The sequence below is a fragment of the Centruroides vittatus genome, unplaced genomic scaffold, assembly GCF_030686945.1.
Source record: "Centruroides vittatus isolate TY-2023 unplaced genomic scaffold, ASM3068694v2 scaffold_3315, whole genome shotgun sequence".
NCBI classification, from domain to species: Eukaryota; Metazoa; Arthropoda; class Arachnida; order Scorpiones; family Buthidae; genus Centruroides; species Centruroides vittatus.
Window position 1 is genome coordinate 3,604,582 of NW_027122703.1, and position 15,285 is coordinate 3,619,866.

The 15,285-nt window shown below is 25.0% G+C and overlaps 1 protein-coding gene across 3 annotated transcripts in view; it reads left to right on the forward strand.

Annotated features, from left to right (window-relative positions):
- Positions 1-14,742, forward strand: part of LOC136988470 (sialin-like) — a 30,962-nt gene extending 16,220 nt beyond the window's left edge. For 2 of the 3 annotated variants that reach the window (XM_067286326.1, XM_067286327.1), the window contains exons 3-10: positions 1,284-1,517; positions 2,446-2,629; positions 4,229-4,359; positions 5,364-5,513; positions 9,091-9,223; positions 10,597-10,752; positions 11,374-11,459; positions 13,070-14,742. In XM_067286326.1, coding sequence (XP_067142427.1) covers positions 1,284-1,517; positions 2,446-2,629; positions 4,229-4,359; positions 5,364-5,513; positions 9,091-9,223; positions 10,597-10,752; positions 11,374-11,459; positions 13,070-13,252 — 1,257 coding nt within the window. In that variant the 3' untranslated portion in view covers positions 13,253-14,742. The remainder of the gene's footprint in view (positions 1-1,283; positions 1,518-2,445; positions 2,630-4,228; positions 4,360-5,363; positions 5,514-9,090; positions 9,224-10,596; positions 10,753-11,373; positions 11,460-13,069) is intronic. The other variant, XM_067286328.1, reaches the window with a different exon arrangement.
- Positions 14,743-15,285: the final 543 nt, after the last annotated feature.

Sequence of the window (15,285 nt, forward strand, 5' to 3'; positions counted from 1 at the left end):
TGCTGAATTAAAAAGATCCAACCTGTATTACCAAATAATATGATTTTATTTAAAATCTGTTTAAAAAGCAACAAATCATAAATTGCTTTTTATATTGTGAATACATTTCAGTATATCAGTTTATTTTAATGTTTATAAAAATTTTCTAATAAATTACAGTAGAGCATCGATAAGTGGAACGTCGGTAAGTGGAATGGCCGGAAAGTGGAACGATTTTCAGTCGGACTGTGTCGTGCTGAATCGAATGTTTTTGATACTAAATTTACTTCTAAAGTATAATTTTCATGTTTTTTATATTCTTTAATATATTTATTTTGTTTGTACAAAATGAAGAAATAATTTTTAACGATACGATAGCCTCGATGATTATTATAAAAATTTTCGTTAGGCTTAAAATCGACGAAAATTCAACACGAAGCGACACGCAACGGAGAAAAATTCAACAGGAAGCGATACGCAACGGAGAAAAATTTGAACATTGGACAGGTTAATGTATTTTTTCGTACAAAGTCAGAAATTGGAACAAATCACTAACTGGAAGGACCCCAGTCCCCAATTGGTTCCACTTATCGACGCTCTACTGTATAATGAATATTAAAAAAAATTGAAAAAAAACAGAATTGTAAAAAATCACTTTGTTATTTAATAACAAAATCAAACGTTACAATGTGTAAAACATGGCACTATGGTTAATATCTTTGTTCTTTTTAATTGGCTACTTGAGGGAAGTTCTAGTTTATCCCAAAACTTTATACACAGTAAAACCTGTTCAAAATGGAACTTTAATAAAACTGACACCTGCCTGAATGGGAAAAATTTTTCAGAGTGCATCTGTTTTCTATGTTAAAAGAAACCTGCCAAACCAGAATAAATATTCAGTACTGTGCAAGTCCAGTATCCACAAGTTTTGCTGTACATACATATATAAACCTGTAATGATCTATAGACAGTTCTTGATTTTAATATTCAAATTCCACAAACTGTACATTTTAAAAAATTTAAAAACTAGCAACGTTTTACAGACAGTTTTTTTACTTAAATATAGTCCATAATGTATTTTAGAAGTTTGCAACAAATTATTTGGCTCACTAGAGTCAAAAATGTTTCTGATTGATCTCTTCCAGTTTGAATTCCTAGTAGCAGATTAAAAATAAAAAAATTAAGTGTATTGTTTTTTTTTTAAATAAAAAATAATAAAATTCAGATTGTTTGATATTTATAAAGCCAAATATATTTTTTCAATGTAATAAATACTCATGTTTCACTGTTATATTTCAATTTAGGATGGAGAATTTTTATGGGATAAAACTCTACAAGGTTTTATATTAGGATCATTTTTCTATGGCTACATTATAACTCAATTACCCGGAGGAAGACTTGCTGAAATTTTTGGAGGAAAATGGTTGTTTGGTTTAGGTGTGTTTGGAACTGGTGTTCTTACTTTATTGACACCTGTAGCTGCAAATCTACATGTATCAGCTTTAATAATTGTAAGATTTTTAGAAGGTTTAGGTGAAGTAAGTATTAACTTTACACATTCGTAAGTGATGGATTTAAAATATTTTTACAGGCTTTCTTATACTATAAATATAATTTAATGAAGTATAAAAAATTCAAATAATTAATTAATAATTTTTAAATTTTTGGATTAATTTCAATGATTCAATGTAAACTTTTTCAAGCTTGAAAAGTAAAACAGTTAAAAGACAGTTTTATTTTTTATTATATTATCTTATGTGTTTATTGGCATAAAGTGCATCAAGTTTATTTAAAAAACAAATATTATTCTTTTCTGTAATAATGTTCCTTTATCAAAGAAAGAGAGAGAGTTTTTTTCATTAATAATAAACCTGTGGAGCTAGTAAATGATATTCAATATTTAGGTATAAAATTTTCTTGGAACAGTAAATTTAAATTCAACAATCGAAGTATGAAAAGTTCGGAAGCAGAGAAACTAGACTGATTAAGGAGCTTATAGAAATTTTACTAAGATGGCGGAGATTTAATTTCATTCACAAAACAACGGGAAAGAAAAGAAAAGAAAATGAATTGAAATCATTAATTAAAAATATGTCTAAAATTCAAATATTTAATAACAAAGTTTATTTTTTAATATCTGGTTATTTTGAATTTTAATGCTTATTTATTTGTTTAGCTTGTTATAATTAATTACTTTAATTTTTGATTTACTAAGAACTAGAAAACTTAAATAATATTTGAAAGATTTATTGTGAGAATGAAGTCAGTATGTTCCAAATTTTGTTTTAATGAAAACATTGCAATAAGTAAAATCTTTAAATAATAAGTTACAAAATGATTCATTTAGAGATAAAAATTAATTAATTCTTATTTTTAAGAAGTATTACATTCTTTTTGATATGTTAAAACTTCATAAATATATAATGTTTATTTAAATAAGATATTTATGATAAAATGTTTTTATAGGGTATAACGTTTCCAGCAATGCATTCCTTATTAGCTAGATGGATGCCAAGAACTGAGAGAAGTTTGGCATCATCATTAGTATATAGTGGATGTCAAATAGGTACAGTTGTTGCATTGCCATTATCTGGAGTTATGTGTGCTTCAACTTTCCTAGGAGGTTGGCCGTCGGTATTTTATGTATTTGGTAAGATAGATTCTTATATATACATCTACCAAAATAATTCTGCTTGCATAAGAAGAATTATTTTTTTGTTATATAAAGCTTAATTCCACTGTTTTAATGACTTCTTGAAATTAAGCATTGTGGTATTAATTATTTTTTCTTGAATTTCACTTATTTACAATGTATGATAATAGAGCTAGAGAAGTATGATGTGTATTATTGATAAAAATGGAAGATACTTTTCAATTTGTGAAGATTAAACCTTTGAAAAATTAAACATGGTACAAATACTATAACTAATTAGTGACTATATATAGCCATAAGCAAAATAATTGATTATAGTTTAAGAATGAAAAATAAACATTTAAAACCTGCAGATTTACTAAAATATTTTTCAAAAGTTTTCTTTAATTAGTCATCTTTAAGTTTAGAATCAGAAAGTTCTAAATTATATTCTAGAATGTACAATTTTAAAAATGGATATACAGTAGAGCGTCGATAAGTGGAACCAATTGGGGACTGGGGTCCTTCCAGTTAATGATTTGTTCCAGTTTTCGACTTTGTACGAAAAAATACATTAACCTGTCCGATGTTCAAATTTTTCTCCGTTGCGTGTCGCTTCGTGTTGAATTTTCGTCGATTTTAAGCCTAACGAAAATTTTTATAATAATCATCGAGGCTATCGTATCGTTAAAAATTATTTCTGCATTTTGTACAAACAAAATAAATATATTAAAGAATATAAAAAACATGAAAATTATACTTTAGAAGTAAATTTAGTATCAAAAACATTCGATTCAGCACGACACAGTCCGACTGAAAATCGTTCCACTTTCCGGCCGTTCCACTTATCGACGCTCTACTGTATTCTACAATTTATGAATTTCAATTTAGAATTTTTAATGAATAATATAAGAAAAAAGTCAACATAAGATCAAAATAACAATTAAATTAAATTACTTCTATTATTTTTGTGTAAAACAAATGAGACTTTTTTGAAGCATTTTCCATGCATTAGATAGCAATAATATTCAGTCTCTTGTTTAAATACATGTAAAATATTTTAAGAAAATATTAGGAAAGATATGGATATTCTATGTTTGGTCTTGAATAATAATAATTTTGTTTAAATCTAATACTCTTCTCAAATAAATTGTAAATAAATGTTAGTATGAATCCCATATGTACTGTACATGAATATTTGAAAAAATTTTTAAAATAAATATAACAAATTTAAAATTATAGTTTTATATAAAAAAATTACACCACTGAAAATCAAAACACCAACTTTATGATTATGAAATTGGCAAGCCCCATCAAGTTGCCGGCCACTCTATAAATGACAGAAATTCTAAAGGTTTTAAGTGATTTGCAATTTTCAACCTTAATTTTCTCATTTCATTTTCAGTATTGCATCTTACTTCTTAGTACATGTCAGTCATCAGGGATACACTGTATCCTCACCGAGTTTGATTAAAATCGGTGACCCCAACGTCATGCCATTCCCTCATAACATTGATTTTCAAATTTTAAAAATATGCATTACTGATTCCTGTATTAAATCATGTAAAACGTTTAAATTACCATATTTAATTTTGGAATTTTAATTTATTCTTTTAGGTGGATTGACTTGTATTTGGTTCTTGTTTTGGATATTTTTATGCTTTGATGTACCAGAACAACATCCTCGAATTTCAATGGAAGAGTTGATATATATTCAAACAAATCAAGGTGAAGAAAAAACTCATCAGGTAGCATATTATTAAGACGACTTTTTTATTTTTAAATAAATAAGATTTAAAAATACTTGACAAATCAATGGCTTAATTTTAAAATGTTCAATTTTGATTCTCTCTTATTCTGATTTTAATAATAATAAAATCTGATGTTTCCATTTTATATTTTTTAATTTTAACATAGTCTTTATTAGAGAAACAGCATTAATTATTATCTGAAAAAAATATATTTAAAAAGTACAGTTTAATGTTAACAGTTGATAAATGTAATGTCTGGCAAAATATTTCTGATCATCTTAGAATTTTTAAAGTCAAGCTTGTTTTGAAGTTTATTACAAAAGTAAATTATACAATGAAATAGATAACAAGAAATGAAAGAGATATTTTGACTACAGAAAAATCAATTTTTCACAAGCGATTATTTATTGTGACATTGTCACAATATTGGGCTGATAAATTGAAAAACAATTTTCAATTTATTTAATTTAAAATATATATGCTCCACTTCAAATTAGTAGTGGCTTGCCCCTGTATGTCATACTTTTTCTGTTAACAACAGAGTCCTGCTGGTCATTATCTAACATCTTTCAGGGGAAAATTTTTGAATTGAAATTAAGTGACTTTTGGTTTGCATCAGAAGTTCATATATAGTAAATTGGGGACTCCTGCCCTTAATTTTCTATATCTAGTCTTGACTTTCATGTATCTAACTTTGTCATAAGGATAATTAAATTCTTCTTACAGTAGCATGTGTTGAACAGAATAGAGACTCATTTATAGTTTACATATTAATTTATTTACTATGTATTTATTTTAAATCCGTTTTTTTCTCTAAGATTTATTCCATATTAACTTAAAATTTTAACAATCTAAACTTACATTATTTAAGTTTAACAAATTTAAGATTTGCATTGATTAGTATTTTTAAGTTTTTAAAATTGCTACTTCAAATTTGTTTTTGTGTTTATTAGAAAATTATAAAATCACTACTAATTGTTTTATTTTTTATTTAATTTTAGAAGCCAGCTATACCATGGCGAGAAATTTTTAAATCTGTTCCTGTATGGGCTCTGATAGTGACTCATTTTGGTCAAAATTGGGGATTTTATATGCTTTTAACAGAATTACCTACATATTTAAATTCTATATTGCATTATGAGATAAGAACGGTAAGAGGATAATATATGTTTATGATAAAAGTTGACATTAATTTTTTATCATGATTCAGAAAATTAAATATATTGATATGTTAATTTTTTTTATTATTATAACAAGAACTAAAGTGTAATAGGAAAACTGGTTGTTCATAACATATTGACATCAATAACACCAAGATTACAGCAAGTAAAAACAATTTAATCAAAAACTAATGTTTTCTACCATTTTCAATGGTTATATTCAGGTTATTTGTGTTTAAAATTAGAATCTAAAAATGAACAAATAATTTAAAGTTGATGGGATACAGATATAATTGGTTAATGTCGTTCATCAAGTGCTACCAGATATGTAATGGAAAAATAAGATATACTAATTAAAAATTATATAAATTTCTTTAGGAAATATCAAATAGAGATTTTCAAGCTAGTAAGATGGAGTCTGCATCCTTATAGTTGATCGTGTTGGCCTTTCTTGCAGCTTTATATGCCTAACCTCTCCAAATGTTTGAGGTGTAAACTTTTACATCACAACCTTGTTGGTGTTGTGATATAAAAGTTGGGCCTGATCAAGGAAAACCTGGACGTTATTGTCTGCATTTTTACTTGCTAGATTCTTGGTGTCATTGATGTCAGTTTTTTATTATATCAAAATGTATAGCTAAATATCTTATATATGTATATAAATTAACAAATAAAACAATTAATGTAACTTTGGAAGTGGAGTACAACTTTTCTTTTCAGGTAAAAATATTTATTTTCTGTTTTGTCTTTGTAAATATATCTTTTGATTAAACATGAGTGTCAAACTTGACTTAAAATATATTTAACAAATAAACTTGGAAAAATCTGATTGCAGAAAATTAAAAATGTCCCAAATTAAGTGTGAAAATGAAAATGGAAATCATTGCCACTTGTGATGGACTTCCTAAACTAACATTTTCTGCTGATCTATCAACTGTATATAAAATTTACAAATCTAATAAACAGTTGCAAGAAATAGCTATTTCAAACAGTGCTAATCAAAAAATCCAGCAACAAGTTGTTTAACTTTCCCAGCAATATTTGGTGGCACTATCTGTTATGATGTTTTATTTAACCATTATAAAATGGTAAAAAGCTTAATTTTGAGGGTAGGATGGGTTTTATAGAAAAATTGTAAATGTTATTAATGAGTAAAATCATCATTAAGTCTGACCTACTCAAGATATGATACACAACTCCATTTATCTCCCCACCCTGTCTGCCTTTAACCACCAAAATTTAATAACATTATCCCCCAATACACAAATCTCTCTGCAAAATTTCAGAAAGTTTTGACAAAAAGCATAGGAGTTATTAAGTGTCAAAGAGAATGAACAAAATTGTGCCCCTGCACACACAATATCCATACACTCAAACCTGTTTTTATGCGGTCTTTTTTTGTGCGATTTTTTATACATGCAATGTGTTTTGTGCAATTATTTTTGTGCAGTATACCAATTTGATTGAAATTCATATATCGCGCACAAAAAATCACACAAAACAAATCGCACAAATAAAAAATCGCACAAAAATAGACTGCACAAAAACAGGTTTGAGTGTACATACAGAAAAAAAACTTGATTTTTTACATTTCTCGATGTTTCAAAATGTCTTGAGTCTAAAAATGTAAAAATCTTGGGGGATCAGTTTTTGACCAATAGCCATCCATATATATAACAGCAGGGAAAGTAAAAAGACATCATAGTAAGGTAGATGTTAATATTGCATTATTTTGTTTCAATGTTTTTGAGGCTATGGCTACTAATAATACAGTTACTGGTGAGATTTTATATGCAAAAGCAGAAAAATTTGCTTAGAATCTTGGAATGAGAAAAGCATTATGGAATTGTTTTAAATGACTATAAACATATCAATTTGATAAATTCATGGCTATTGATAAAGATGCTGAATATGTTAAATCACTAAATGAAGATGAAAGCATTTTGATTATAGTGACAAACAGATCTGTTATTGTTACCACAACACTGAATGACGCTAGTGATAACAAAGAAAACAATAATTTTGTGAGTGTTACAGCATTAGAAAATTTAAATATTCTGCAAAGGTTTTTTTCAAATAAAGAGGAGCAAGATCGGCAGCATTTTATCCAGTTGGAACAGCACTTGCACTTACAATGTAACATTTTAAAAAGTGCAACTAAAGCCTACCAAATAAGTCTATAAATGGTTGCAAAAAATCTTGGTTAATTTGATTAAGGCAACACAACATATGGGTGATCTGCTGAGAGGGGATGCATCCCGGGAGGACTTTCTAGGGAAACTGGCCCCTATTTAGGTATTATGAATATGAAAAAGATCTGGAAAAACTCCACATGGCCACCCTGTTGGCAAGACACGAATCCATGACTATCTAGTAGTGTTTAGTGGTTTTATCCACTTGGCCACTGGTGGATCTTTAAAAAATTACTTTGTTGCATAAAGACATAAGTATAAATTTTTTATTAAAATACATTATATAATTATAAAAGTTTAGTTTACTGTATATTACCAATTGTGATATTAAGCAAATCTTGTCTAATGCTACTGTTTGGATAATATGTTTTTGCTAGGAATTGTGGACATGATAGAAACATTTACAGATGAACATTAAGCATGTTCTTCTGTAAATATTTTTTAATGTATATACAGTATTGAAATGCTTTATCAATAAGCTGAGTAGCATGAAATAATTTAATTTATAATTGTAATTGCATATAAAATAATTTTGAATGATACATAAATTAAAGAGAGCAAAAATTGCACTTTATATATTAAATTATATTTGAAAAATATCATTTATATAGGATGGAACAATAAGAAATTGTTATACAAATGTTTACATTCATTTAGTTCTATAATGTACTAGTACTATCAGTGGAAAGAAAAATTATATTTAATTGCTTCTTAAGCATTCAATTTATCATATTCATATCAGTATATTTTTGCTGAACTTGCAATTATTTTTTAAATGGATTTTTTTGTGAAACATATAAATCAAATTTGAATTTTCATAATGCATTGCATTATGAGAGAGAGAGGAAATATACAAGTTAAGTTAATATTTGAATATAAATCTTCTTACTGGAAACTAATTAACCAGAGCAAAAGTACAAACGTTTTCGATGCCCCTCCTGGGCTCTTCTTCAGGCGTTCACTCAAAACCGTTGCAAGCTAGTTCTTAAACTTTATAAGATGTTTGATTTCATATTCCTAATGCGAATGCCTGAAGAAGAGCCCAGGAGGGGCATCAAAAACGTTTGCACTTTAGAAATTTTGTTCTGGTTAATTGGTTTCCAGTAAGAAGATTTATATTTCGACCCAGTGTATTAAGAAGTTTATTAATATTTGAATTTAGATTTATATAGAAATCAATTCATAAACATTTCTGTATTTACTGAAGCTAATAAAATATTTTTTTCTACACTAATTTGCAATTTGCCAAAATTATATTAGCAATTTAGGAATTAGCTGTACTTTTTTTATTTTTTCAATATTTATTAACTAAATAATCATTAAAAATATAAATTTCATCTTATTAAGTTAAAAGTTTTTATTTTTTTATTTTTTAGAACAGTTTTATATCTGCTTTACCATATTTGACACAAGCATTGGTTAATTGGACATTTGGATATGTTGCTGATTATATTCGTTCCAAAGGTTATGTTAGTACGACAGTCATTAGGAAAGTGACTAATTCTATAGGTAAGTTAATAGGAAATATTTCTAAAAGCATAAGTGAACTTCTATATCAGATTTCATTAGTTCAATTGTATGGAATTACTGAAATAACTATAGAATAAGTTTCAAACAGTTATTTATTGTACAGTTATTTCAATTATTTCAGTAATTTTAATAATGAAATAAATACTAAAGTTTCATATTTTATAATAATTATTAATTAATAAATCTGTTAGCATTTGAAAAATCCTTTCTTAGAAGAAAAAGTTAATTAATTTTTAAGAAAATAAGTTTAAAATTTAATATCTTTATCATTTTGATTTGAAGTTACTAAATATTTTGATCATTTTTATTTAATTTTTCTCAGATTATTTTTCTACCTTAACTTAGTAATTTTACTGTTATTTCTTTTATGCTATCATCAAATGTTTTAAATAATTTTAATTAAATTTGTAAATGTAAAAAAATCATTAATAAAATAATGCTGATTCTATGTAGGATTACCAAAAGGTATCCGCTACATCCTTCATATTGACTTTAAAAAAATGTCCATCTATTTTACAAATCCAAGAATTACTGTCAAAATTAGTAATTCTAAAAATTACAATAATTAAGTTTTATCAATTAGCTTTTAATTCCTTTTTTTTATAATATATAATACAAATGTACTTTTTACACCTCCTACTCCTAACTACACTCCTCCTACTCCTACATACTACTCCTCCTACCCCTACATACTACTACTACTCCTACTACATACTCCTAAAACGCATTTTGGCCATTGGTGTTAATAGCCCTCGTAAGTTAGATGTTTGCCTAACTGACGAGAACCATTAATTTTATCTTTTAAATATAAGGCAAAAAATTCCTAAATATTATTGCAAGACTCACAAGACATTTAAAACAATATCATTGAAATATTGATAAAATTGTATTATATATAAATTAAGTTTTATTTGTAATAAAATATTAATTTCTTAAAATTATTTTTCCTATTTCAAACTTATTCAAATATATCTGTAATTTTGTTTTCCATCTGATAAGCTCTATTTATGTTACTATCATGAAAAATAAGATAAAAAATATAAGTTGTTGTGATTTCAAGCATATTTATCATGTTTTTTTTTAATCTACAGATTTTATAATAGTAAAGTATAGATTGCATATAAATTACCGTATATTCCGGCGTATAAGACGACCCCCGACTTTTACAGTTAAAATCTAGAGTTTGGAATATACTCACTCTATAAGATGACACCCGGCGTATAAGACAACCCCAACTTTTGAGAAGATTTTCCTGGGTTAAAAAGTCATCTTATACACTGGAATATACGGTATATAATTATTATTCATTGTTTAAATTTTATATCAAAGGGTTACAAAAATTTCTTTTACAGGATTCTTTAGTTCAGGATTGTGCTTGATAGGTGTTGCTTTGGCAGGATGCAACAAAACTGTTATTGTTACATTACTTGTAACAGGAATGGGCCTTAATGGATTTATATATAGTGGTTTTATGACAACTCATATTGATATGGCTCCTGATTTTGCTGGTATGTTATATTACAATTTTTCAAAAAATTTATGTTACAGAGAATATAAGGTGATTTCAATATACTTTTAAGATTTTAACAAAGGTCTGTATAAGAAACAGAATTTCAGAATATCTTATACAATAAATTTTTGTGATGTTGTGTTTTCTTGGAGTGAATTAAATAATAATGTTAATAAAATTTCAACATTTTATAACAATGAATTATAATATACCATTATGTACAGTAAGTCAGGAATTCTATTAAGATTAAAATCAAAGCAAAACATTCTCTAGTTTTCAGTTTACATTGTTAATAATAAATATATGAGATGTTTTGTAGACATTTTAGTCATATTTTGTAAACTTCAATATAATGAACAAAATTAAATTTTATTAAATGACAAAAGAAGTACAGCTTGTTTGCAAAAACTTTAAATATTCTATTTGAGTCTGATATTATGTAAAACAGAACTTTTGGAATATTACATTATTTTAAAAAATTTGAATGAATTTATTCAGTTTAAGTTCTATAACAAACTGTTTCTATAATTTTACAAAAATATAAAATAATGCTTTAGTTTTAAGATATTCTATGAAATCATTTATTTGAAGATTTTCTATAAATTATATGTAATTTCAGGAACATTAATGGGAATGTCAAATGCTATTGCCACCATTCCAGGAATTGTAGTACCTGCAATTGTAGGTGCAACAACTAATCAGGATGTAAGCAAACTTATATTATTAATTTAAAAGTTACTAAATTAAATTTAGATTGTTTGTTTTTTTTGCTATTAGATATTTCTTTCAATATCATAAATTTTTCCCTACTATGGTAACTCATTTGAAGGTTTCTCTTCTCTTTTCATTGTTATAAATATGTTTATAAATTTAATTTAATAATATTATGTATAGAGAGAATATTTAATAGTAATAGATAATTGAAAGACACATTTCATATAAAATGCAGTTAATTAAGATATTTTTTTATTAACTATTTTCTTAATACAAAGGTAATTTATAGTATGTTTCTTTTATAACTATAGATAACTGTACATTTCAATTGTTTGATTTATCTTTTTGCTGTAAATTAAACAACTAAATACTGTGTAATTTAAAACTAAATGTAGGCATTATCACCATCTTACAATAGATTTAGCGATTAGAATTAATTTAGGTAATAGTTTAGAAATATTGGAAAAAAAGACTTATTTAGACTGAGAGTGAACTCGGTTCTATGAACTCTACATTATTAAAGTAAAATATATTTCTGTATAACAATTATTTAAAAGATTAAGTTATAATTAAATTAAATAGTTTTATTATTGCTGCATGTATAAAATGCTTGGTATAACTTTTATACATTAATTGATGGTTAGATACAAATTTTATTAATATAAGAAATACATTTTACCATTTTAAAATTTCAACTGTAAAACAAGTAGGAACCTAGGATTATTTATTCTGGAACCCAATATTCACCTAAAATTAAATTTTATCCTTAAGTTTATAAAAGCACAAGTGCAATTGAATTTTATTTATAATATAATGATGGTTTGATGTTTTCTTTAGTGCATGTTTTCTTTAGTGATATATTCAGTCATATGTTGTATTTCTAGTACTAACATAACAGGTTAATTTAAAATTTATTTTGTCCTCTAAAATTACCACAAAACATATTAATAACAAAAAAATTATTTTAAACTTAAGTAATAAATAATTAGAATTCAAGAACATGAAGATATACAATATAAATTTTCTAAAAGCTAAGTAAATAAACTAATTTTGTATGTTGTTTTACTAATGACACACAGTTATAGTTTTAAATATTATATTTTTGATAATGAAATGATAATTTTTGTTCTTTACTTTGTAGCTTTTGTTTTCTGTACTAAATGAAATATATAACTTGAATAGTATTTTAAACGAATAACTAAATTTTGATAATATTTAAAAGAATTTAGCATTAATGAATTAACAAATATTAAAACATAATTTTGGTTAAAATCTTTTGTTATAAAATCACTGGAAGTGAATAAAAATTGTAAAATATTCTTATTTCAAGTTATTTACATAAAAATATACATTCATTACCATTTTATTCAAAGTGTAGATTATATACTTAGAAATGTGGTATATTTTTTATGTAGTTACTAACTACAATATTTTTTCAATGAAACAATGATTATTGTTTAAATTAAAATGGAGAAAATTTCACAACTAAGTATATGAATAAGTTTTTATGTTAATTTTTGATATTATAATAGTAAAATATTTTTCTTTAAGGAAAGATTATTATTAAATACATAAAAGTTTTAATATTTTATTTCTATTAGCCAACAATAAAGACATGGAGTTATTTATTTTTCTTTGCTGCTGGTATATACATAATAACAAATATCATCTTTATTGTATTTGGTTCTGCTCAGTTACAACCTTGGGGAATTGCAAAAGTTCACAAAGACAGTTCTATTCAAGAATCACCTAAAGACGATAAAGCTTCAAGCAAAGACTTATGATGATAAAATTAAAACCTTATTTATGTAATATTTTTTCTGTTAAAAAAATTAACGTATAACGGATAATTAATTTTAAATGTTAAGAGTAAAATATTTCAATACTGTTTTAATCAAATTTAAGTGTACGAATATTAAAATTTGTTGTATATAAAAGTATTTAAGAATTTTAAATGAACTGTATATAATTTATTCAAGAAAAATTAATATTTAACAATTAAATATTCTCTATTTTTAAACGAAAAATAATTTTATTGTATTTTGTTATTAATTCCAGAATTTCGTATTTAATCCCGATAAGTTACATAATTGATAAATCAATGTCTTTGTTTCAAGAATGAAAAGAATAGAACAAAAATACAGTTACAGTAGAAGTAATAGAAATTTATTATTTAATCGTTTATTGGTTATAATGATAAGTATTTATATATACTGTATATTATATGTAAATCATTGGTTTAAGTTATTTCCTCGAAAAGAAACTGCATAATTGGGAAGATTGTATAATTTAATGGCTTGTTTGTAACTTCATCCTGTATTGTTTTAACAATTTATAATTATAATTTAGAAAATGCATATTTTTTTACAGAAATGAAATCGATAGTCTGGAATATTTTTAATAGCAATACTTTCAGTTTTGCATTACGTTTTATTGATTCTACACACCGAATCATTACAAATTGTTATGTATATTTTGTTATACTGTATATATTTTAAATTAATATATAATTATAATTAATTACATTGATTATAATATCAGTAAGAAATTGTTTACAGGTCTATATTTTATATTTAAATTTAAAGAAGAAATATATATTTTAGATTATGCTTTGTGACACTTTTAAGAGCTAAATAGTATGTTGATTCAATTTATAATTTTTATTTCCTATATAGCTGTAATATAATAATCTTTATCTGGCAGTGGATTTAGATTGTTAGAAGTTACTTTTACATACGTTTATAATATTAAAGCTTCTATCACACAATGCCAAGACGAAATATTGAAAAACAATGCTTATGCACTTCTTGCTTGAGGCTTCTAAAGTGCAAGGTCCTAGTGGATGAAGCCTAAAACCACTACTGTTTTAATTATTTATCTGTTTAAATGTATAAAAATATTTTCTAACGATCTGTTGTTGTTATGATTACGGTCTACTTTAAAACTTTTTATAATATAGAGAGATAAATGCAATAATTTATAACTCTGGTGTTTTAAATTATTTTGTGGATATCGACCAATACATCAGTATATCATCCGTAACAAAATTTTTCCTGTAGAGAAATTCACGAAAAGTATGTATTTATAAAATTCTTACCATGTTAAATGTTTTAATCATAAATGTTTATTAATGTAAATATTGTATATGGAAAAATATTTTTGATTATTTAATATAAATTCAAAACATATAAATTGATGAAAACGATTTTCATCTGTTATTTCTTTTATTTTAGAGTAATTGAAAAATTTTAAAATAAATGTATTTTATAAATGATTTTATATTTATTTTCATACTTTTTTTCCTTATTTACAAAGCATAAATATTTTAATGTATCTAGTTCATTATACATTTATACAATTTATCATTTTGAATTTTTCCTTATTTTTTTTTTTTTAAACAAAGTAACCTTTATTGTCATACATTCTGTACATGGATCTAACTTATTCTTTCTTGTTCAATATAAATCTATAAAGTTCTTCCAATGTTTAGCTAATTTTTCGCTCTATCAAAAAATAAAGATAAATCTGGAAATATTCATAAAATGTTAACTATAATTTACAGTTTAAAATATATCAATAGTAGTTTATTTTAATAAGATTAATAAAAGTAACCAGCAGATGTGTTACTTTTATTAATCTTAACAATAATAAAATGACAATGATACCAACAACACTATTACGCAGCAATAAATCTATCTAATTTAGTACTTTTATCGGATGATTAGGCAATGAAAGAGCTTTTGTCTGTAATTTGTTAAAATTTTTTAGGAAAAACCCTTTTATTATGTAACAAAATACAATTAGTTATAAGTAAGAT